General features: G+C 41.2%; 1 protein-coding gene across 16 annotated transcripts in view; it reads right to left on the bottom strand.

Moving 5' to 3' along the window:
* Positions 1-25,824, bottom strand: part of Pde4dip (phosphodiesterase 4D interacting protein) — a 191,958-nt gene that overhangs the window by 73,646 nt on the left and 92,488 nt on the right. For all 16 annotated transcript variants that reach the window (XR_004606602.2, XM_034499721.2, XM_076933000.1 and 13 more), the window contains exons 5-8: positions 19,406-19,482; positions 16,172-16,295; positions 15,811-15,986; positions 15,384-15,501 (exon numbers count right to left, since the gene is read on the bottom strand). Coding sequence is in view for 15 of the 16 variants with exons in the window: in XM_034499721.2 (XP_034355612.2) it covers positions 15,384-15,501; positions 15,811-15,986; positions 16,172-16,295; positions 19,406-19,482 (495 nt within the window). In the remaining variant the exon portion in view is untranslated. The remainder of the gene's footprint in view (positions 1-15,383; positions 15,502-15,810; positions 15,987-16,171; positions 16,296-19,405; positions 19,483-25,824) is intronic.

The following is a 25,824-nucleotide window of genomic DNA, read 5'->3' on the forward strand; positions in this document are numbered from 1 at the left end:
AAGGAACTAGATGAAGACATTTTATTCTATGCTACGAACCATTTGAATTTAGGCCAATAAATATTCGGGTATCACCTTTAATTTTTATTTCATTGAATTTTTTTTTTTAGATTTAAAAAATTGTTTGTGAGTGACTGTTTTGCCTGCATGTATGTATATGCACTACAAGTGTGTCAGCTGCCCCAGGAGTTCAGAAGAGGGAGCTGGTTTCCCAGAACAACACTTCCAAATGATTATGAACAGCATACGGGTGCTAGGAGCTCAACCCAGGTCCTCTGCAAACACAACAAGTACTTTTAGTACTTGAGTCATCTCTCCAGCCCTAACCTTTACATTTAAGATAGATGCCACAGGTAAAGCCAAAGGCTGCATCAATGTAGCACATCAGGTTCTACTTAGATCTAAGCCATAGAACTTGAAACTGAAGGGAAATGCTCGTAACTTGCATGATATACATATAGTATGGACATCTTATGAGCAAAGATTCAAATAGGGATCTACAAATTAATAATAATGGTTATATCTGGAGAATAAAAAGGATACTTATGTTCCTTTTCCATCATTTGGAGTCTATAATTTTTTTACAATAAATATATAACATTTTGTGATTTAAAGAACGTTTCTTTAAAACAAGGTCGGATACCAGGTTTGGTGGCACATACCTTTAATCTCAGCACTTGGAGGGCAGAGGCAGGCAGATCTCTGTGAGCTTGAGTCTATATTTTCAAGTTCTAGGCTAGTCTGGGCTACATAGGGAGATCCTGTCTTAAACATGTTCTTACATAGTTGTGAAATACTATCCAGCAGTGTAAAAGAATTGGCTATGATATGTGCTTCATGCGTGGATCTCAAAAATGTGGTAATGAGAAAAGCCATATACAAACGAAACATTCTGTGTGAAATGTAATTGTTTCAATCATTTGAGGTTTAAAAAAAAAACGAATAGAAAAAATCCATCTATTGTGGTAGAGGTCAGGAACGATTTCAGGATGAAAGAGTGAAAAACTAATTTCAAAGAAAAATGTGCTGGTTAGTTTTATGTCAGCTTGGTACAACCTACAGTTATTAGAGGAGGATGCTCAATTGAGAAAATACCTTCATAAGCTCTGTCCATAGGCAAGACTATGGGCTATGACCCTTTGGGGGTCAAATGACTCTTTTGCAGGGATCGCCCTAGACCATCAGAAAACACAATGTTTACATTATGATTTGTATAATGCAAACATTATGTAGCAAAATTACAGTTCTTAAGTAGCAATAAAATAATTTTATGGTTGGGGGTCACCACAACATGAGGAACTGTATTAAGGATTGCAGCATTAGGAAGGTTGAGAACCACTGCTCTAGGGCATGTTCTTAGTGATTAATGGGGAGGGCCCAGACCATTGTGGGTGGTCCCATCCCTAGGCTGGTGATCCTGCTTTGGAAGAGTTGCGGATAGAATTGAGCTAGCATGAGGGGTCAAGGACATCACAAGAAGACCTGCAGAGTCAACTAACCTGGGCCCATGGGGGCTCACAGAGACCAACCAAAGAGTATGCAGGGGCTGGACCTAGGCCCCCTATGCATTTGTAGCATGCACAGCTTGGTCTTCATGTGGTGCCCTAACCATCGGAGGGGAGACTGCCTCTGACTCTGTTGCCATTGGATCCCTTCCCCTAACTAGATTGCCTGGTTGGAACTCAGTGGGGGACATGCACTTAGTCCTGCTACTACTTAATGTCCCAAGGTGGATGGTACCCAAGAGAGTATTCCCCTTCTCTGAGAAGAAAAGGAGGGAGTAGTGGGGGAGGGATCTGTAAGGGTGGAGCTGGGAGGACAGGAGGGATGGGGGTCCTGATTGAGATGTAAATTGAAAAAGGAAGGAAGGAAGGAAGGAAGGAAGGAAGGAAGGAAGGAAGGAAGGGAAGGAAAGGAAAGCTGGCTGAGTACACCATGGGGAGCAAGCCAGTAAGCAGCACTCCTCCATGGCCTCTGCATCAGTTTCCGCCTTCAGGTTCCTGCCCTGACTTCCTTCAGTGATGAACAGAGATGGGGAAGTATAAGCTAATAAACGCATTCCTCTCCAGTTTGCGTTTGGTCATGGTGTTTTATCACAGCACTAGTAACCCTAACTAAGATAGAGGACGAAGTTTTCTGGGGCAGTAAAGATTTTCTGTGCCATGTGAGTTTGTGCGGGTTCCAAAGCTCATTGAGCACTTAGAGTTGTAGGTTTTTATGGTAGTAAAATTTCAGCTATGCATTGCCTAAATAATTTTAAACTTTTAAACAGAAAACAATCTCTTTAGCACAGAATAGCTTTGAAAATTGGGAAGATAAAAGTTCGGAAGACATTCTATAAAGGACCCAATCTAAATTTTAATTTCTAGTTCTTGTTTAATATAAATTTTAGAAAAGAATTTCATATATACACGTATCCCATACATATATGACTGAAGCAATGTATGCGATTAAGGTGAGACGGAAGATTTTTGTGATGCTTTAATATAGGATGATTACTTCTAAAATTTACAGAAGGCACATAATAGAAAAATTAGAGAATGGGTTTCCTAGTATGCAGTTTTAAGTATGTTATCAATGGGTTATATCAGTAGTTTGTAACTACTGATATAACAAACTGGGTGGGGCGGTCCATGCCTACAATTCTAGCAGATAGGAGATAAAGGCAAGAAGATGAGGAGTTCAAGGCAATCCTCAGCTACATAGTGAGTTGGAGGCTAGCCTTGACTACATTAGAACCCTGTCTCCGAAAAAGAAAGAAATAATTAAAATAACTGATGAACACATTTATAAGCACTTAGTAACTTAAAAGTTACTACTTAGATGACTAACCTTAGGTGAAGTCACTTACATCTGTCTGGACCTTAGATTCCTAGTGAACAATATTTTTCAGAAGGTATCTAGGAAAGACTAAGACATGCAAATGAGTTTTCTGGAGATGGCCCACCATTTTGCATGGTCTTCGATGGGTGAGCTCTGTGATGCAAGGTCACCAGAGACTTGATTCCAGGATTGCTTCTTGCTGTCAATATGCCCTTTCTGTCACTATTACAAAGCCTAATGATTCCTGGGCATTAGCCCACCCTATTGAGCAAATTTCCTGCAGAGCTGATATGAAAATGTACTTCATATAGTAATAGATAACTTGATGATTTCATAATTCCTGATAATGGTTTTATAAAATTCCTAAATTTATACAAGTAATTTCAAACCCTCTATAAAACAAAGCTACAAATCGAGCTCTGTAAACCTTCCTGTGTCACGGGCTAATTGCACTAGAATAAAAAAGCAAGACTGAAACAAATTTGTGACCAAGAAAAAGCATTTCTTGTAGTCAGGTTGAAGGTGAAGCCATAGGTATGCACTATGATAAAGCAAGGCCATGTGAAACTGTTGCTTTGAATGTATAATGTGCCTATAGAATGAAACACTGCTTTGAACTTACTATCAACATCCTTCTGTAACCCCTGTTTTGTATAACATTTTATTTATGAAGTAATTTTATAAAGAACTTTTATCTAAGAAGGTATAAATTGACAGAGAAAAGAATGAGTGTGCATCTCTGGCTCTGCTTTATCTACCAAATATATATATATGTATGTGTATCTGTGTGTGTGTGTGTGTATGTATGTATTGTGTGTTTATATGTATGTATGTATGTATTATGTATGTGTGTGTATTTGTGTGCGTGTATGTTTTTGCTGGGCATTCTTGCTAGCCCCAGATAATTAAGTTTAATTCAGTCAGTAGTGTTGACCTCATAAATCACCTGTCACTTTGGGGGGGGGGAGGGAGATCTGCTATCAGCATGATCCCAATAGCCAATGACATATCCCCTTTTGCAACCTGCCTCTGTTGACTCTCTGATGTCAAACCTGGCTTTGACAAAAAATGACATTTTTAATAGAAACAACAGTTTCACACTTTAGTGTCTATCAGATACATGGGGTGTATGGGGAGAGATGGTATTAAAATCCAGATCAGATTGCTTGGACCTAACCCTTGGTGTTTGTATTCAGTAAGTAGATCTGGGGTGGGTCCTAAGAACTTGCATTCCTAACAAATTCTGAGATCTTGCTGCATTTGGTGCTGCTGCTGGTGCTGCTGCTGTCTTCTGAGAGCTGTGCTTTGAAAAATCACTGAAATAGAACTACCTTAAATTGGATTCAGGTTTAAAAACAAACAAACAAACAACTTCAGTAAAAATATCAGAAGTTCTATGGGGGCTGGAGACATGGCTCAGTGTTAAGAGCACTTACTGCTCTTGAAGAGGATTCTGGTTCAGTTCCCAGCACCCAGATGATGGCTCACAACCTTCTGTAACTTCAGCTCCAGGAAATCTGTTGCTCTCTTCTACTCCCCATGGGCACTGCACACATGTAGTGCGTAAATATACATTCAGGCAAAACACACATACACATAAAAATTTTTTTGGTAGAAAAAAAGGTCAGAAGTTATAGAGGTCAATGAAAAAATTTATCAAAAAATACTTATAAAATTAATGTTGAATTAAAAAAAAAATACCCCTGTTGAGGATTGTGGCTCATGGCAGCATGTTATCCTAATACGCATGATGTTGGAGCAGGAAGTTTGGCACTGATTGAAAGCCAGCCTGGGGTTACATTGTGAGTTCAAGGCCAGCCTAGGCTACAGGGGCCAATCCTGTCTCAAAAAATTATTAAAAAATAAAAGGGAAAAAAGGAAAGAGGGAGGGAAGGAGGAAAGGGGAGGGGACTATATTACATTGTGGTGAACAAGTATTCTTTTGTGTTAGCATTTTATTTGTTTTGTTTTGTTATGGGTCCCTCCCCATTTATGTACTAGAGTCTCAGAAGTTTCTCTTGGAACCAGTGCCATTTTGTATCCACTGTGTGGCAATAGAGCTGTCAAGTTTCTAACCTCTAATTTTGGCTTAGGAGGGAGTTTCCAAAGAAAGGAGAAGTGGGAAACCCCCATGTTCCAAACCAGCTGTACTGGGTTCCACTGCCCTAACGGTTCTAATCACTAAAAGCTCTGCCCTGCCCCCAAAATGGTTCAGGCATATAAGATGAAACAAACAGAAAAAAGAAATTTGATGTGTCCAAGGAAAGCCACAAAAGTTAAGCTTTGTGACAACACACAAACTGGTACATGGCCTTGAGGTGCTAGAAATACAAAACAATGCTGCTTCCCAGCAACTAAGGTAACATTTGGAAACTCGGACTTTAAAAGCAGGAGACTTCTGGTCTGTCTGCGGACTGCAGTCACTCATGTTAGCATTCCCAACTAAGAGAAGTAAGTTTCTCTTGTTTTAAAGCTATCCAGTGTAGCTTTTCATTACAGTAGCATAAATGGATTCAGACAGCACTTAGATCAGTATCTGTCTAGATATTAGTAAACAGTCATTGAATGAATAAACCAGTGTTTTCCCTTTTTGTCTCCATTTACTTAAATCATTTGCATGCTTTACAGACCAAGCTCTTGGCTGCTTACCGCAGTCCACAGTCTTCCTCCTTTCTATGTTGCCTTACATTTTCCCTGCTTTAGTGATTTTCATGTGATAATTTCTGAGAGACAAAGACATACAGTTTGTGTATCTCTTCGTGTCAGAGCCCTGGGCATTCCATGCCAATCCTGCTGATGGCACTGTGTGGAATCCCCCTCTCTACCTCCTCTGCAGCTCTAAGTATCAAAGCTATGGTTGCTTTTGCAGAGAAAGTCTTACTCCTGAGACCTGTTACTAACAAAGGTTATGACTGGAAGGGTGATGTGGAATGAGGGTTTATATATGAGTATCCAGTTCAACATTCATCAGCTTAACAAGAGGAACTAAAAAGCTTCTCGAAACACACACACCCCCCCTTCAAAAAAAAAAAAAAAAAAAAAAAAAAACCAAACCTCCTTATATGAAGTTGTCTGATGTTCTCCTAAGCTATGAATCCCTGTAAGGGTTTCCTTCTCCTCCGTGAGCATTCAAAACACATTCTTGCATTAGCTTCCACGTCAGATCTCTCCATGGAAACACTAGAATGTTTACTATTTTAGGAAACACGCCAGGCTGTAAGCAGTGCTGTTTACATTAGTGGAAAAGAGGCATGAATGTACAAGCTTGAGTGTCTGCAGATCCGGGTGGGAAGGTCCTGTGTGATTAGTGAGCACACCTCCCCAATTCTGCTGCTCCGTGTCCACAATGAAATCACGTGCCTACAATGTGCTTATCTGTTATTAGAGAAAATATGGGAAAAACAAAGCAAGAATTCTTTCCAACCTCTGTTTGCAAGCACACGACTTTCCTGCTTCTGTAGCCCCTGGTTCTGGTTTGTTTGTTTGTTTGCTTGTTTGTTTTTGTTTTTTTTTCAAGCTTTGGAACGAAGCATCTCCTGTTCTGTAAGAAAAAATATCAATTTCTGGAATGGCTAACAGATTTTCCCTATGACTATTGCTCCTTTCACTGAGAAAAAGAAAGGGGCTCTGTTAACTGTCTTCACTTTCCCAACTGCCCAGGGAAAAACAGGTGGGTGAGGTACAGCAGCTACTGAGTACCCTGGCTCCAAGCTGTGGCCCTGAATGAACACCCAGAAGGACTAGAGGCAAACCTGGAGGGGTGCCATACTGGCTTGTCACATTTATAGAATTATAAAATAATAAATAAATGGATAAAGTTAATAGATTATCTAATAGAAGTTTATAAATATTGTGGTAAATAATTTTACTAAATGGCTGTCATGGGACAGAAAGGAAACACAGCTAAAAAGTTAGTAAGATTAATGTAATCAAATAATAAGCTGCAGAAGCACCTGTCTTTTTATTTATTTTTTTTTGTTTTAAAATTTATTTATGCATATGAGTGCTCTATTTATTTGCATGTGCACCTGTGTGCCAGAAGAGGGCATCAGATCCCATTACAGATGGTTGTGAGCCACCCACCATGTGGTTGCTGGGAATTGGACTCAGGACCTTTGGAAGAACAGTTAGTGCTCGTAACCACTGAGCCATCTCTCCAGCCCCAGAAGTACCTGTCTTGGTGTGATGTAATGCACATTATATTGGTCAGTTGACACATACTATTTAAGTGTATTGAACATGAGCTCAGAAAAAAGAAGCCCTTCTTGTCTCCTCCTTCTGTTCCTGGGGCAGGCTGACCCCACAACTCTGTAGTGGGAAGAGAGAGTGAGCAGCTACGGATGCAATGGATACTGTGTCTGAGAACAGCTAGAAGAAAACCATTTCCAGCAGAGGTTATTATTGTTTGTCCCATAAAAATGGAGCTTGGAGGCACATTTCTAGAGAGAACCGTCTGCTCTCCCCAGGGCCTTTGCTCAGAAACTCTACCATAACTGAGCAGGGCACCAATTTCACACAAATCTAGCACATCTGGGAAGAGAGAATCTCAATTGAGAAAATGCCACTAGAAGATTGACCTGTAGGGAAGTCTATCAGGGTGGTTTTTCTTGGTTAATGATAATACTGGATGCCCCAGCCCATCGTGGGTGGTGCTACCTGTGGGCAAGTGGTCCTGGGGTCTATAAGAAAGCAGGCTGAGCAAGCCATGATGAACAAACCAATAAACAGCATTCCTCCATGGCCTCTGCTTCAGATTCCTGCCTTGACTTCCCAAAGTGAAGTTCTGAGAGTTGTAACATTAAATTAACCCTCTCTCTCCCATGTTGCATTTAGTCACAGTATTTGTCACAGAAGTGGGTTTATGCTGGATGCTTCAAGTGCTTAGTTAATTGGATGGTGTTTTGTTATCTACCCACTACTTCTATTGATTTTTTTTACTCTGCTTACTATGTACTTAGTAGATTCATTCATTCACAGCCATGGTAGATCATTCTTAGGACCATAGAGAACACTAAAAGGACTAAAGGTGTTAAAGTGAAACTTCTTGTACTCACATGGTACAAATCCACCCTCCCATGCTGCCACGGTACATGAGAAGTGCTTACGAATGAGAGCTAGGGTACCAGAGCATCCTTAACCCAGACTATTTAACCCTAGAAGTGCAGGGCTGTGGACTCCCCTTTCTTCTAAGGGCCGCATGCCGACCACAGTGGTTTCGATTGTGAAGACCAGGAGAACTGTGGCAGGGATGTGGACACCAGCTCAGGACTAGAGCATCTTTGTCCTTCAGCATCAGCTGGAGATTATGGGATGGCTTTTCTGTCAATGAAGGGGATTCTTTAGCCTCTGGAAATCAGGATCGAAAGTTTAGATATGAAATTTTGGCCTCCTTCAGAGCACACTGTCATGGTAGACAGAGGTGTGGGTGTAATACAGTGGAGTTGTGACATCACTGCTGTCAGCAGGCAGGAGAACAGCCACAGCACAGGCTTCAGACATCATAAATAACAGGCAGGGGTCAGTGCATGCTACGCCGAGAAGAGGGAAAAGGTGGTTATAATTATTGTATCTTTTAACCCTATCTAATTCACAGAATGCACTTGGTGAAGCAGTTAATAGCCATGGGCAGCCATCCCTTGCTCTCATGAGGCTGCATCAATTACCTGCATTCATCAGGGCTGCCTTTACTAGAATACATCTATGTGATTCTTATTTTCTTGCTTAAAAAAAAAATCCTACTGCTTTTCTCAGTGTTTATGGGGTTTTTCCAGCTATGTATCTCAGCCTTCTGCCATCCTTATGAAGTGCTTGCTAACAGCAATTACTCTTAAATTCTTAAATCCCTCCCAAGCCACCTTACACATCTGCCCTGCCAAGAAAAATTATAGCAGTTACTTTAATCACTGCCGACAAAAGCGAGTCAGCAGAAGACGGATTTATTTTGTTTCAAAATGGAGTTTCAAGATGGAGAAGGTATAAAGGCCGGAGTGGCTCTTGCCCATGACAGTGGGAGCATTAAGCAGTTTGCTTACATCTTAGTGGGGTAGGAAGCAGAGAGAACTTGGCCAAAGGGTGGGCCAAACTATAGCTGAAGGCCTGGGCCCACAGTGGCCTACTTCTGCTAGCCAGGCTTTACCTCTTAAAGGTGCTAGAACCTCTAAAAAAAAAAAAAAAAAAAAAAAAAAAAAAAAAAAACTCCACCATTGGGAGACTGTGGGGAGGAGGCAAAGCTTCGTAAGAATCTGTACTGTTGATATGCGTACAGCCATGTCATAGTTGCCAGCATCTCAGACTCATGAAAATGGCAAAACCTCCCCTAGGTCAGGCTCACAAGAATGACAAGGACTTCCCCTCATCCTAGTATGAATGTTGATGAAAGATTGACCTTTAGCTAAATCATTTAAGTAGGTACAGAAAGTACCAGCCATACTTCGTCACCCTAGGTGACTGTAGCCCAACACTGCTCCCTTCAGCGACCCATATGAGACTAGCTAACCTAATTCCTTGATCATGCAGTATATAAAAACTGCACCAAGTGTCTAGGCAGCTACTCATGCTGCTCTGTCCAAGAGCACAGCTAGCTTCATCCCAGCTTCATGTCACTGTGTCTGCCATGTCTTCCTTCTCTGCCATCCCAGTCAGGTCTAGTCCAAAGCTGTATGGGTCTCAGCAGGAGACTAAGAGTTTAAAGCCATGAGCCTGCTGGAGATAGTTCAGATTCAAACTGTACCAATGGCATCCCTTCCCCCCCTTCCCCCACCTGGTGTATTTAGCCTTCACAGCCTGATTTAAGGGGTTTCCAGGTGATTGTCTCTTCCAGTCCTGAAGACAGAGCTGACTGACCACAGTCACTTGTGGGTTCTTTCAGAACCATGTTCATATTTCTATTCCTGTTTATTTTAGTATTACATGCCTCTAAAGCTAGCTTCCCTAGACTCTAGGACAAGCTAATGTGCATTTTGGAAACCCACGGGGTTGTGGGGCTTGCTGTAGTTGTTATGAGGAGGAAGAGGAGGCAAGAGATTCCCATGACTTGTGTGGACAACCCCTTGATTCAAATTCCAAACGACTCGACTGTTCCACTGGCCATTGACAGAAGCATCCACGATGTTTGTAATCACCTGAAGCCAAAACTAGATTTGGTTGCATATGTGAACAGAGCGCAAATAGACATTCAATTTCCCATTAATTACTCTACCAAGCAAATCAAAGGAACTTTGTGCCTTTATTTGAAAATTTGCCACTTTCTCACATAATCACCTGTTACTTTGGGATCCCCAACATAGCGACCTGGGTCATGTGGCATCTGAAGCTTTATAACTACTAGGTAGTGTTTCAGAAGCACATCAAGATGGTCCACATTATGGGATTTAATTCACTTTCCTACCAGTTGCTGATGCCATTGTGTCTTAGGACGCTGCGTAGCCTTGTTCTAAGCATGCCTTTAGAGTAGACTACAAGTGATTTTGGCTTTTTGAAATAACAATCTGCTGCTTTTAAAATCCAATGTAAAAACTGGTACCCAGCCAGTCCCCATCACTAGTGTTACAAACCACACATTCAGCTACAGAATTGTTCTAGGTAATAAATAGAGGTGCCTTTTAGTGATGAGGGAAATACTTAGTTTTCCATGAATTTAACATAAAAAAAACACTTTAAGTTTGTCATGTTTAATGTGTAACTTTAAATACATGTTTTACAGGAATCTACAAGCTTTTGATCTTTAAAGTCACTTTATTTTTAGAATTCTTACATTCTTCAAAAGAAATGGCTCATAGTTTCTCCTATAAGCTTCAGACTTTCTTTTTCTTTTTTTTTTTTTTTTTTTTTTTTTTTTTTTTTTTTTTTTTTGGTTTTTCGAGACAGGTTTTCTCTGTGTAGCCTTGGCTGTCCTGGAACTTACTCGGTAGACCAGGCTGGCCTCGAACTCAGAAATCCGCCTGCCTCTGCCTCCCAAGTGATGGGATTAAAGGCATGCGCCACCACTGCCCGGCCGCTTCAGACTTTCTACGCTCACTACGGACTGTCCCACAAGACTCCAGACAAACCTGACCTATTCAAAGTGTTACTCGTCTTCCTCAAGGGAAGGGCAAACGGCAGATTGTTATAACTGCGGATTTGTTTTTATAGAAGTGATAGATTTATTATGATCATTTAACATACATTAGCTTAACATTGCACATTGAAATGGTTGCTTCAAGGACTAGATGGAAGTATTGTCTGTCCAGGCCAATGTTGCTAAAATCGATTTAAGAAATATTATTGAATACAAATAATTGCCTTTCAGTTGGTCTCATAGATATTATTATTATTATTATTATTATTATTATTATTATTATTATTATTTTGATTCTGAGGCTGGCTCCAAGTTTGCCAAAGATGGCTTACAACCCCATCCTCCTCCCTCCTTGTCCGAACTTCTGAGATAACAAGTATGTGCAATCAGGCATGACTGTTTTTGATCATATTCTTGAAACAATCCGTGAGACAGAGCTTTTTGGAAAGTAAGTATTGATAACCACAAAAGCTTTCAAAAGATCATTTCTCTTGTCATGTTAATGATTTAATCCTTTGTAAAGGCAACAAAGAATTACAGAGCATAACACGGGGCTCCTTTTAACTCAAGATGTTGAATTACTCCAAACAACAATTAACATCTTTAAGAGTGTAGCAAAATGGGCAGAAAAGAGCCACAGCTGGCCAAGTATAGATTAAATAAACTAGAGACTGTGCTTTTGTTTTGTCTTGCTTTGTTTTGTCTTGTTTTGTTTTGACTAGAAAGCATTGGGAGCTTAGGAAAATCTCAAATCAAAAGGCATGTCCTTGGCTTCAACTATTCCATTTTCAATATTGTCTTGGGCTATAGGATGGAGCTTTTTACTGTACTCTGATTCAGCTATAATGGGGAGAAGGTGTCCTGCACTGATAGTCATAATAAGCATACCTGACAAGCCCTCCACCGGTTTCTCTATCATAGTAAGAATCCTGATGTCTACCCTGCCTCCAACCTCTACCACCAGAGTTGGTCCATCCCTGTAAATGCCTGGGGTAGACCTGTACTCTCTTGCCAATTGACTAATCCACACAAGTTCTTCTACCATGCAGCTCCATTCCATATGTTTTATCCATAGCCCACTTAGAGCCATCTATCCTCTTACAAAAGCAAGTCCACATGAAAGCCCAGTCCATGGATCACAAACCACATTGATACTGATCAGCCATCCATATTGAGAAAATACTTCCCCGGTGGTCTCTCTGTGTTGTGTCCTCAACAGAGAGTCTTAGTCAGACCCTCTCAGGCAAGTGTTTGGATCTGGATTTGTCACCTTGCCAGGCGTCTTCTGTGATTAGATGGCAATATGCTGCATGCTGGATATTCTAATGTATAGGACCCACTTCCAATCATGTCCTAGGAAAGCAGTATGTGGATCTAGTGTGGTCTGTGAGAGTGCCTCACTGGCATAGACCTGGCTTCAGAGCATCTGGAAACCCCTGATGGCCTGTAAGATCCCAACCTGATCTCCAATTTAACTTAGCAGGAGTTTCCATTGGAGACTGTGACTTAGAGAGGAACTCTGTGCCCTCCAAGTCATCTTCTACATCACCCACCTCAGCCATGTGCTCCCCAGAACTAGACCGAGGACAAGTCTGGAGATCAGGGCTGAGGCCTAGTCACCTGGGGTCTGGACCATGAGGAGGAAGAAAGAGGAGAGTGCTGTGCTTTGCTTGCACTAGCTGGCAGGCTCCAGCAAAATGCACATTTTGTGTTTTGTTATCCCAAGAACAATGTAAAGCTATGAAAACGTCCAGAGATTGTTTATATTGCTGAAGCATAGATACATTCTAGAGCTCACTTAGAAAGTCTGGCTTTAGTAAATTGAGGCCAAATGGAGGAAGGGTGCCAGGTCTGTGGTTACTTCCAAGAACAACAATGTAGTTGATGTTGCAATTATTTTCTCCATAGTAGAGGCATGCTCTTCAACCCCAAAACCACATGCTATGTTCTAGGTAGTTAAAGGCACTCAGCATAGCTGTGAGAATTCTAAGACTGTCCCCATAATGCTCTGGTATCTATCTATACCTTTGTGTAATTGTCATCCTTTTGAAACATTAAAGGGCAAGATTTGCTTCTAAACAACATGCAGGGAAAACATTCTCAGAGTCTTAGCTTCAGCAATTGGACAAGAGAAAGACATAAAAGAAATACTAATAGAACAGGAAGAAGTCAAACTATCCCTATTTGCAGGTGGCATCATTCTTTACTTAGCAGACCCTATTGAGTCTTAGAAAACTCCTGAACCTAATTAACACAGGAAAGTTGCAAGATGCAAAATCAATACTTAAAAGGAAAAGAAAAGAAAACCCAGAGGCTTTTTACAAAGTCTAGTCCCTAAAGAAGATTTAGGAAAATTATTCCATTCCACCACCTTAGAAAGCAGGTATTTAGAAATAAATATAACCAAAGAAGTGAGACATCTATGATGGAATTTTCAAGTTATTGAAAAAAGAAATCACAGAAGATATTAGATATTGGAAAATATTACATGTTCCTGGATAGAATTAATATTATGATAATGTCTATACCACCAAAATTAACATACAGAATTGATCTAATAGCTATTAAAAAATTCCATGTTATATCACACAGGTTTAGAAAAAATAAAAGTAGAGTTTATATAGAATCACAGAAGAATAGACAAAGCAATCCTAAAGAGTAAGAGCAATCAGTGGTGGTGATATTACAGTACTGGACCTCAAATTATACCATAGAGCTATAGTGACAAAGACAGTCTGGTCCTGCACGAAAAGACAGTTCAACCAATGGAACAGATTAGAGAACCTGGAACCAAAATGGTAAGTATATGCTTACTTAATTTTTGATAGAAGGGGCAAAAACTAATTAGGAAAAAAGATAACCTATTCAACAAATACTGGCAACCTGGATTTCCACCTGCAGAAGAATTACATTAGATACTTATCTTTCATATAAAAATCAATTAAAAATAGATCAAGGACCTCAATTGAAAACCTGAGACACTGAAACTTTTAGAAGAAAACACAGGGGTACTCTTCAATATATTGAAATAGGCAAAAACTTTCTTTTTTTTTTTTTTGAGATTTACTTATTTTTACTTTGTGTGTGAGTGTTTACCTACATATATGTTTGTGTGTATATATGTATGTGAAGTGTGCACAGAGGCCAAAACATGGCACTGGATCCATCCCTTGTAAAACTGGAATGGTTGTTAAGCCACCATGTAGGTGCTGGGAACTGAACGTGGGTCCTAGGAAAGAGCAGTCAGTGCTCTTAACCATTCAGCCATATTTCCAGCTTCAAGAACATTAAAAAAGAAGAAGAAGAACAACACAGGGACTAACCCTAAATATCAACAGACAGAGCAACATGAAAATAAAACTGGCCCAAGTCATACGAGGATGTGAAGCTAATTGTTCTTCTAGTTCCAACTCTGTCATGGATAATTTGGGTTTGGGTGGTGGATAAGTACATAAAATATATTCAATTCTGAAAGTGTAAAACTTTGGAAGCTTCACACTTTCTTTTGAATGCTAATTCTAACCATATATAGTTTCGTTAAGTTGTATAAACTTTGGTTTAGTTAGTTTTGATATGTAATGTTTTATTTATTTGAAAGTTTTTTTTTCTTTCTTTTCTTTTTGCCTTTTTTACAATAAAGCTTATTTTAAGAGCACATTATTTATGGCAGGAAACCACTCGGCATTGATGAGAGAATTCTAAAGTTTTCCACATAATTCCCTGGTATCTATCTATCTCTTTGTGTAATTTCCACCCCCTTGGAGTGCCATAGAGAAAGATTAGCTTCTAAACAACACCGTGGGGCAAGCACAGTGGAATGTCACTGCACAACTGGGCTACAGTCCATGACAAACGTGAATTTTCAAATATAATGTAGATTCCTAACCAATTGGCTTTAAAAACATTTGTTTATTTTTCATTATGTGAATCTGTGTGTGTGGATGAGCGTGTTAGAGCAAGTGCTCACAGAAGCCAAAGGAGTTCTACTTTCCTGAAGCTAGAGCTACCGGTGGTTGTGAGCTGCCTGACATGGGTGCTGGGAACCAAAGTCTGGTCTAAAGAGCAGTGAGTACTTTCAACTCCTGAGCCCTCTCTCCAGCCCCATAATTAGCTGACTTTAAATTAACCAAAAGGTGGGCCTGTCCTAGTCAGGCGAGCCCTGGAAAGAGACAAAGGAGCAACAGTCTTTACTCTGGCCGGTGATTGCCGATACCTTACAGAAATCAATTCTGCCAGTGACACATGGAGCCTTAGACACACATCCTTTCCAAGTTTGGCCTCTAGATAAGAAACCCAGCACATATCTGGATTTCAGACTTACAGGATCCTAAACTGAGACCCAGCTGAGCTACGTCTGGGTTCCTGACACAAAATCTTGCAAGATAAAGGTATGTTGTGATCTAAGCTGTGCAGTGTGTGGTGATTTGCTGTGTACCAGTCAGTAACAACATGGTGCTTAATCAACTCCGAAGCTGGTGCCCAGGCTACCCAGCCTGAACCTTACCTGCACTTCCATGCTCCCTGGCTCCTCCAGCAGATGTAACAGTTGTTGTTTCTCTTGAGAAAGCTGTTCCACAAGCCCCTCCTGGGCAGCCAAGCTCTGCCTCAGCTCTTCAATTTTCCTGGACCAAAGAAACAAAAGGAATCTCTTTTTGCAATCATTCAACCATTCCATTATTTACCTGTTTCTACATAGGCTCCTGCCACAAAAGTGTTCCCACTGGATACCATTGAAGAGCCAACCTTAATAGGCTCCAATCCTATTAAGCCTATAAAATCTGGTCCAGAGAGACATGGCATTTTAGAAATGAAGAAACCCCCCCCCCCACTATCTGTAATCAAAGGGGAGCAGCATGGCTATAATGTGCTCCACCAACTTGGGGAACATAAAAAAGGCAGCCCAGGAAAAGAAGACCACCAAAAACACCTACCTGTCCCTCTGAGCCAGTGCCTCAGAATATTGGTCAGGCTTCACCTGGTCTCCTGATGCATCTTCCCTGTTCTTGGCAGCATCCTTCCACCTCTCTGAGAGCTCCAGATTACACCCCTTCTCTGCCTCCAGCAGAGTCTCCATCCGTGTGGCTTCATTCTTTGCAAGCCTGGATTCCTGAAAAACGCAGGGAAGCTGAGTAGTGGAAAGTCCCATCCAGGACAAGAGCTCTGAGACACAGGGACATCTGATAGACTAGAGAAGCAAAGTAGAGCAGACGGGCCAGAATAGATAGGGTAGCCCAGAGGAGGCTTTAGGGTCCCACTTGCCCTTGTCTTTGTGACCCTGTGGACACCGCTCACCTCCTGTAGCAGCTGGATCTTGTTCTCCAGGAGTTCATAAACGTGTTCTGTCTCCTGCTGTCGGTCTTCAACCTGGCATGGGAGCTCTGCCTCAGTCTGGCTGTTGAGATCCTCTGCATCAGCCCTACAACGACAAAGCATTTGCTAATTTGAGCAAACACCAAACTTCATCTGCAGACTCAGATCACTCCAGCCATTCACTTGGACCGGGGAGGAGAAAGAGAAACACTTGCTCTGCACTGTTCCCAAGAACTACTCTGCCCAGCCTTTTCATCTGACCTTTTAGGACCTCTAGCTTCTTTGTTGCCTATCAAGGAGGGGAGGCCTGCTGCCCTGAGACACCATGACTGCTATAACTTCAAGAGGAGGAGCTCATGGGGAAGGTAAGGAGTCAGCAGCTAGGGCCACGGTCATGGACTTTCCCGTTGAACTGCTCTCCTAGAGGGATTTGCCAGCAGCCTGCTTCCTTGCTGTTAAATGTTCATTCCATTAGGTTGCCAGGACGTGATGTCCATGTCCACAGAAATGCTTTCCTTTACAACCAGGAATGCACAGAGGACCTGTCCTGAGTCTGGGCCAGCTCTATATAGTTCTATCTAGTATTCATGGTCCCAGGCAGAGAACAGACATTTAATCTGCATGCACTCAAGTTTTGACTGCATGTGGCTTCTCTGATATCCCTAGGAATGGCTGTTCAAGCACCAGCATGAATCGGGTAAGGTATCAACAGTTTATTTATAGTGAACAACAGCTGTCCTTGGATATCTGAGGATTAGAAATTTGGGGGTCAAATCAGGTGCTGAGTTATCTTAATTCCAGTTAGGTTTTGTTTGTGTTTTAGGTCATTTTGTGAGAACCACGAGCCATCTTCTTGCTCTTAGAGTGAAGAACTGCATTAAATCACAGGCTTATAAACCACCACCAAGTCTAACATATTTTAGTATATAGATCAGGAGGTTGTCTCCGTGGAGATGCATTGGACGTCCCCAGATATTATGAAGTTCCTTGATTTATCATCATCCTTGAGATGGCTGATCAGTGCCATCTCAGAGGCTAGCCCCATCTTCTGGTGGTGTTGTTGTATAGCCTTTGTAAAGTAGGAAGGGACAAAATGCAAAGAAAGAACCCAAGGATCCAACAATGGCAACTTTTGTGAATCAGCTTTTCTTTTGGCTCTGGACTATATGTTTTCATTATTTTGAGATCAATTCTACTCCCCACATCCCAGCCTTTCATGTTTCAGAATACTATGCCACCTTTATCATAGTAAATATAAGAATAATATAAAACTTTGAAGCATAACAGAAATCCCAATATGCATTGCTTTATTGTTATTCAAAGTTTTCTAGAGCCTACAACAGCAGGCAAGTTTTCTTACTGAATACTGCCAAAGACTCGACCTTCACAAGAAAAGCCTTTTATGTATTATTCAGGGGGCTTATTTATTATTTATTTTTGTTATTTATTGCCAACATCTTGCATATATACGAATATAAAACTCTGATTTCTATCTTATTTAGCTATTCTAAAGTCCACGAAATACTATAGATACAAAAGGTAGATCAGATCAGATCAAACATATTTGGATTACAGGTTATATTATAACACCATCATTTAAAACTGCCCTTTAGACTATAACAGAAACTACACAATTATAAAATTAACTTTCTTTCCATTTATTGAGACAAAGTTTCATTGAGTGGTCTCCTTCAACATGAATTTGCTACATGGTCTGGCTGACCTTAAACTCCATATCTCTTGCCTCAACCATCCCAGTATTAAATTCACAGGTGTGTACCATGGCACTTGGCTAGAGCAGCCATCTTGACAGAATATACAAAGGGAAAAAAGATCACATTTTCTTCTTGTCAGACTCTGATCTTACTCTCCTAATGAAAGCGTGTTTTTAAGAGTTTGGTAGCAACTCTCCAAGTTGGTTTGATTTTTTTTCCCCTATGCATAATAAAGCAAACATACTGTCATAGATGGCTTCAGTTCTCAGCTTGACACACCTGGGAAAAGTAAATCTCAATTGAGGAATTGTCTCCATTGGATCAGCCTGTGAGGATGTCTTCAGGGACATTTTGTCCATTACTAATTGATACAGGAGGTAGGTGGTACCATCCCAAGGCAGGTGGTCCTGGGTTGTATAAGGAAGGTAGCTAAGCAAGCCAGTAAGGAGTGCTCTTCCATGATCTCTTCAGGGATCCCCAAATCCCTGCCCAGCTTCCTCCAGTGCTAACTGTTGCCTGATAAAACAAATTTCTTCTGATCCACAATTTATCACAGCAATAGGAAAACAATCGGACACACGTGTTTGCCCCACGAGGCTTGTTCTATGAACATTCACTTAGCATTCATGTTTTTTTTTTTTTTTTTTTTTTTTGAGACAGGGTTTCTCTGTGTAGTCCTGGCTGTCCTGGACTCACTCTGTAGACCAGGCTGGCCTTGAACTCAGAAATCCACTTGCCTCTGCCTCTCAAGTGCTGGGATTAAAGGCGTGTGCCACCACTGCCCGGCTCAGCATTCATGTTTTTTCTTAGCTTTTTATAGCAAGAACAATATGGAGTTTATTCTTTTTAACAACTGTGTAATAGGCCACAGGACAGATACACTGAAGTATCTTCAGCCATTGCCTTATTAATGGATGATTGCTTCACATTTTCTGTCATTACAAAGAAATGATGCAGATATATTCTTGGTTCTATCCTTTCATGAGTGTCTTCAGTTACAAGGAATAGAGTTCCTCTAGGGATTATCTGATTTTTTTTCACTTTGAAAGTCAATAAACCACACCAAAAATGATGTCATAATCCCTATTTTCACAGAAGAACATGAGAGTAGCCATTTTCCCTGAACATTGTGCTTTGGATCTTATTAGACTGGTCATCTCTGATAAACGCTATTTGCTAATATCTTAACATTCACTTCCTCCTGCTTAGTTCTTTCCTATTTAACAGGACACTTACAGTCTTGGGTCTGGGAGACCTGCTCATTAGTGGCAAGGTGTGTCTGACCACAGCAGACGCATCTGAGAAACAGACACACCCAAGGGAAAGAAAACATGAAACCCATAGCTTCAGATGGCAAATTAGAGCCTACATTCAAATGTGAGGGGGAAGGTCCAGGGCTTTGGTTCCAAACTTGTTACTCTCCAGTGAGTGAGTTGGAGCGTGGGCAGGACGGAGCTTGTGCACACACACTGCTCTACACAGAGCTCAGCTCACAACTTACCATGTTTTATCTAGATGCTGTTTCCTGTCCTGGAGTTCTCGTTTCAGGCTCTCCAGTTCAACCTTCAGCTCGATGTTCTGAAAAGCAGACAGACACTCACCGTCATTAGCTGCTCTCTATCCTGATTCCTGTTTGACTTTGGCCCTGGTCTACAGCATCTCATCTCAGTCCTTTCCAGAACCTCTGACACATGTGGAAATCCAGACAGATTAGCAAATGGACTCTCGAGTTTCAAGATTTCCTGTCTGTCGGCCACTGCCTCTGGATAATCAATGCCCGCCCCCAACCCCAGACCATCAGCTGTGTATAACACTAGAGGACAGATGTAGAGCAAAGCAAGATTTCCTACTGATATAGAGGCTACATTATTTTTTTTTTTGTTTTTGTTTTGTTTTGTTTTTTGTTTTTGTTTTTGTTTTTTTTTTTTCAAGACAGGGTTTCTCTGTATAGCCTTGGCTGTCCTGGAACTCACTCGGTAGACCAGGCTGGCCTCGAACTCAGAAATCCACCTGCCTCTGCCTCCCAAGTGCTGGGATTAAAGGCATGCGCCACCACTGCCTGGCCTACATTAGTCTTTAAAATATAAGGGGTCTAATTATGTGTGTATGTGTGTTCATGTGGGTAGGTGCACAGGTATGTGCAGGTGCACATGCATGTAGAGGTCACAGGGCATCAGGTGTCATTCCTCAGGAGCCATCTGCCTCCTTTGAGGTAAGGCTTCTCACTGGTTTGGAACTCTCTACTAGGTTAGGCTAGGCTGTGCGGCGGCTGGTCTCCAGAGATCCACCCGTCTTCACCTCTCCAGCAGTAGAATTATCAATGTAAGATGCCACACATGCCATTTTAATTTTATTTTACTTTTTGGCATACATGCTGGCAATCAAACTCAGGCATCATACTTACATGATGAGTACTTTCCCAACTAAGCTGTCTCTCCAGCTCTGGGTTTAATTTTTTTTTTTTTTTTTAAGGAAAAAATGTTTGTATGAGTTTTAGAAACAATATTATAAAAGTTTATTATGAAATTGGACTTTTATACATATTAAGGTGAGAGTGGTGGTAAATCTATGTAGGGAGCAATTGTTATTAGGGTAAGTCAGCTTGTTTGGCTTTGGTCCCTGGGTCAAGCGACTGAGGTGCATAGTTTATGTATCAAAGTGGACCTGGCTTCCAGGTTCTCCCAGCATCCCTTAGTCCCCAGGTATATCCTGCCCCCAACCCTGAACTTTCCAGCCCAGGGGCTGGACTCCTTTTCCTCTATTGGCTTCTCCCTATATAATCCAGACATATTGGTCTCTCCTTCCTCTCCCTCTTCCCTCCCCATCTTTCTTCTCTTTTGCTTCTCTCTGCACACGCTTCCTTTCTTTCTTTCTCTTTTCCTCCCCCCACCCCATTTCTTCATGACTACTCCCCTGGTCTCAATCCTTGAGGCCAGTGAGAGCAGTTTCCCAATAAACCTGCCTTTAATATTATGTGATGTGGCTTGAATTGGTTTATTTCACTGGCAAAGAAATAACCTATCAGCAGCAACCAGCAAGATTTTGGCAAACAAACAAAGGAAATAAAGCTATGCCTGTAAAGTATGAACAAGGATTTGGTGATGCTTGCACAGTGCATCCCTGTAAGTTAAATAGCCTGCTGTATTCGAGGAGTGGGAAATCAATACAGAAAACATTAGCAGAAGCAGGAGGTGGCTCAGTTGCTAACAGTGTTCACTGCACAAACATGAGGACCTGAGATCAGATCTCCAGCTTCACATAAAATAGCTGATGTGGTCATGTGTGTGCCTGTGGCCCCAACATGGGCTTAGGAGGTGGAGGGCTGAGAGAGAAGATCAGAATGGAAGCACAAACTTGAAGATCTTGGGACTTGCTGCCAGCCTAGCCTGAATGGTAAGATCCAGGTTCAGTGAGAAATCCTGTTTCCTCCAGGGACTAAAATATCATAAAAATTTTATTTGATATTTTAGGGAATATCATATCACTGATCGAGAAGGACAGCAGACTTTCTCCTTTGACTTCCTTATAGGGCATGCACTCCCACATATACACACATACACACATACATGGATCACACATGCGCACATGTGGAATACACAAAAGGAAGAAAGCAAGCAAGCAAGCAAGCAAGCAAGCAAGCAAGCAAACAACTGGTTTGTGAAAGCCATACCAAGAAGACAGGAGGGGAGCTATTGCCAATCAAAGACTCTCCAGTGATGTCGGAAGATACGCCCATACAGTCTCACCAACACGTCTGCCTAAGCATGAGCTGAACAAGGGCAACACAACAGACATGCTAACAGGAATAGAGGGAGACCACAGACCTCTCAGCTCTACACAAAGAACTACAGGAAACTAAGGAATGCAGGGAGCTGGAGAAATAGTCTTCCCCGGGTAAGAGCAAACACCAACTGGTTCCCCAATACCAAACGAGCAGTCCTAAAACATACATATAAATAGCATTATATAGACTGAACAGATTGTGTTATTATAGTTAGGAGCTGCTGGACTATGTTCCTAGCCTCTTATAATGGTGTGTTAACACATATGTCATACATATGATATTTATAATTGTAACCCCCAACAGTGGCAGCAATATCATCAGGGGACCGTGGTAGTGTTTTTAATGACATCATAGTATTTCAAGTCGATTTGGTACTCCGAATGTGATGCTGAGAGACAGGACCCCTAAATTGACTATTATTCCTGCTAACAGCAGACCCAATTGTTGAACTTGCTCAATTTTGTTAATGTTTCTCTGTTCAGAAAAAGACAAAGAATGTTTAACTCTTCTTAAAATGTTTGTATTATTATTAATGTTTGTGTTTGATGTGTGTATGGGCATGCATGACATAATACACACATGGAGGTAGAGGACAATTTTGTAGAGTTGTTTCCTCTCTTTCTACTTTTACATGGATTCTGGGGGTCAGACTTGGGTCTTCAGGCTTTTGTGCCCAGGGCCTTTACTCTATGAGTCATCTTGCTAATTTGACTTAAGTCTAATACAAAGAAAACTTAATCTATGTTTTTTGAGGTACTGGCAAGGTGGGTTTTCTGTTTGTTTTGTTCCAGTTTTTTGTTTTTTGAGACAGGCTTTCTCCCTGTACTCCTGGCTGTTCTGGACTAGGCTGGGCCCAAACTCAGAGATCTGCTTGCCTCTGCCTGGGCTTAAAGGTGTACACTACTCAGCTGAATAATGCTCTTATCTCTGGCTAACTTAACTAAGTCAGGGAAGTCTAGATGTTTGCTTACCCACCTCAGATAGATAGGTTTAAAAAAGCTTAAGAAAATAAAGTCTCATGGCTGGAAAACTGAGGTAAATGTCTGGTATACATAAATAACCTGACAGGTTCTCTATCTCATAATGTCTGTCACAGAGTCTGCCACAGGCATAAACTGATCAGCGGACAATCCTCTAAAACGTCTTTTGCAAATATTTTCCACGAAATCTCCAGATTCTAAAACAAAACACACCCACAAGGAATGCAGGAGCGTGGGAGGCCCTACAGACACCCAGTGGGAAGCCACAGAGCACCAGCTTCACACAGTGACTAACTAATCACTCTGGGCCTCGGTTTCCTTCGGGCTTTCGTGGGTGCTTTCTTCATCAGTGACTACCCATGTGAAGATGTTCACCAACCAAGACTTTGGCATCTATCCCCTTTGGGTCCTTTATTTTAAATCTAGGGGATTAGAAAGCCAGGAGGGTAGCCTCAAGGTAAAGGCAGAAACAAATGCAGTTCTACACTGGCCTCACTATTTCAGAGATCAGCTCTGAAAACAATGCTCACTCTTGTCTGGTTTAGTTCACTGTGGGAAACCATAATTAGAAAGTGTGCTGTAGGGAGTCCAGCCTTAAAAGTCGTCATGGAGGCAGCAGGTATGATGGCCAAAAGCCAAAATACTTATAAAGGCCAGAAGAGAGCTGGGCAAAGCACCCGGCCTCAAGTCCTCATAGTCTTCTCTGTCAAAGGGACTAGAGTGGTCCCAATCTCATACAGATATTAACACGACTAAGTGAAATAATGTATAAACAGCCATAGTACTGGCATGCTGTAAACATTCAAAAAATGTTGGCTATTACCAACAATAACTTAGGTAATGAGATTGCTGAAGCTGTGGTTCATAATCACATATTAGATTAACATTGCAGCATAGAAAGGAGGGGAAATTAGTCCACTAAAAGCTGGATGCCCCTGGCACAGGTTCCCAATCTGAACACTGTCCACTTTAGTCTTTTAAGATAAGTAGTGAAGAGAAGTTAAAAAGGTGGGGAGAAAAAAGACATAGAATTACGAGTCACATGTAATTCATGGCGTGGTTTACTATATTTGTCTACACTTCATGAGTAAGTATTTTGTATACTTCCTATTCTGAGTATAGCTTAAGTGGGTCCCAAACTACACTTGCTTATCAAACAGCAAATCTTGTCAGCACTGTATTAAAATATCTAGGCAAATTTATGTACTGAAGAAAAAGAAACTGGGGAGGAAGGCACCTCTTTTACTGTGTGCTCCAAAAGGAATATCCACCCAATTAGCTCAAGGAAAAATGTCAGTGCTAAAGCTTACGTTAAATGAGAAAGGCACTAAACGACATCACAATGTCAGCATTGAGAATCAGAGGCCAGGGCTGACACACTTAGCAATGACTTCAATGACGCTTGCCGTGACCTGCAGAGTGTGTGTAAGATGAAGCTTCAAGACCAGAGTCTCAGCAGCAATCTACCTTAAACACAGCACTCTCTAAAATGACTTCCCTCACTGCATTTATTTCCTAGTTCAACCAGGACTAAGTTAAAAACACAAGAGACCGGTCAGCTGACTCTTTCCACATTTTCAATTTTAACTTTAAATGGATTTAAGTGCTCATAAAATTCACAATGTAGTGATCTCTCTTAAAAATAATATTTTCAAAAACTTTCCCAATACCATTCAGGGCAGAATAAATCCAACAAACAAGCCAGCTAACAAGGGATAGATGGACAAAGGAAAATTACCTACCCAACAGCCATTTTCCCCCACTCCCATCCCTACCACGCCTACCTCATACCCACTCCCCACCAAGGATCTAGGGAAGGCTACTTTGTTTTAAAGATGTAAGGTTTGTTATGTTCCCACATGTTTTTCTATCCATGCTTCCTTGTCTTTGTTCGCCCTAGTGATCTATAAGCAAAGTCTTCTACTCCTTGCAAACATGATATACTGACTATATAGTATCTTTGCATGAAATAACACCTATTTAAAGCTCAGGGCAAGAGGCACCCTGGGTCCTTAGAGTTTCTTGCACAACCAGTCTCCCATACTAAAAATTCATATTCCAAACTCAAGTTTTGTTTCATGAACTAAGCTCTGCTATGTAAGGCAGGGATATAGGGTAATGCTTTGAGATTGAGTGAAAAACTTTTAATATGAAGTCTTTTAACAATTTAGGGCCAGGGAGATGACTCAGTGGTTAAAGTGCTTGCCTTATGAGACTGAGGACTAACTAAAGTTCAAATCCCTAGACACTCATATAAACCATAGTTGGGTATGGCGGCCCTCCTGTAATTTTAGCCTCAGAAGACAAAGACAGGATTTCCCCAGAGCAAGCTCACTAACAAGACTAGCCATATGGGTGAGCTCTGTGATTGATTGAGAGACCTTATCTCGATGAATAATGCAGAAGAGTGATGGAAGGTGATTTCCTACATCAAATGCAGGCTTCCATATGCATGTCCAAGCACACATCCATACACACACATACACACACCCACAACCCATATGCACACCACACGCACATACATAAAAAGTGTAAAATTAAAAAAATAAAAAGACTTTCTGTTTTAATCTGGGAACAGTCTCTGGGTGGTGCCCTACACACTCACTAAAGACAGAAGGATAAATAAACAGGATTCCAGAGTCTCCTTCTCCCTCTCATCTCCCTCTCTTCCCCCCACCCCTTGAAAGGCCCTGCTCTCCTTCTGTGTACTACATGGGATCTTGAGGCACCGAGGTCTCAAGATCTGAACATGAGAATTTGACAGGAAATTGAATATGAACTGGATAACAACTGCCATCAACGAAACCCTTTTTAAACTCTCCAGAGATGATGATATTATGGTGTTTATGTTTTAAAACAAAAATCATATCAGAGGTCCACTCTGACAGGTTGCCAGGCAAGGTCAAGCAATGCCTGCGAGCTGCTTTAGGAAGTTGAGAACAGGAGACATAACATTGTAATGAGACCAGAAGAACAAGGTCCACTGGGGAGTGTTGAAGCTGAAGACATGGGACATGGCCCCTGTACATGGGGCAGGGACAAAAAAAGCTATTTTTTTTTCTTATCTTTGTGCACATTTAGAATTTCTCATCAAGTCAAATGGCTGTTTTCACTACAAAAAGATAAAGCACTTAAGATTCTTTCCATTTTTTTTTT

This window comes from Arvicanthis niloticus, chromosome 4 (assembly GCF_011762505.2).
Source record: "Arvicanthis niloticus isolate mArvNil1 chromosome 4, mArvNil1.pat.X, whole genome shotgun sequence".
Taxonomy (NCBI): domain Eukaryota; kingdom Metazoa; phylum Chordata; class Mammalia; order Rodentia; family Muridae; genus Arvicanthis; species Arvicanthis niloticus.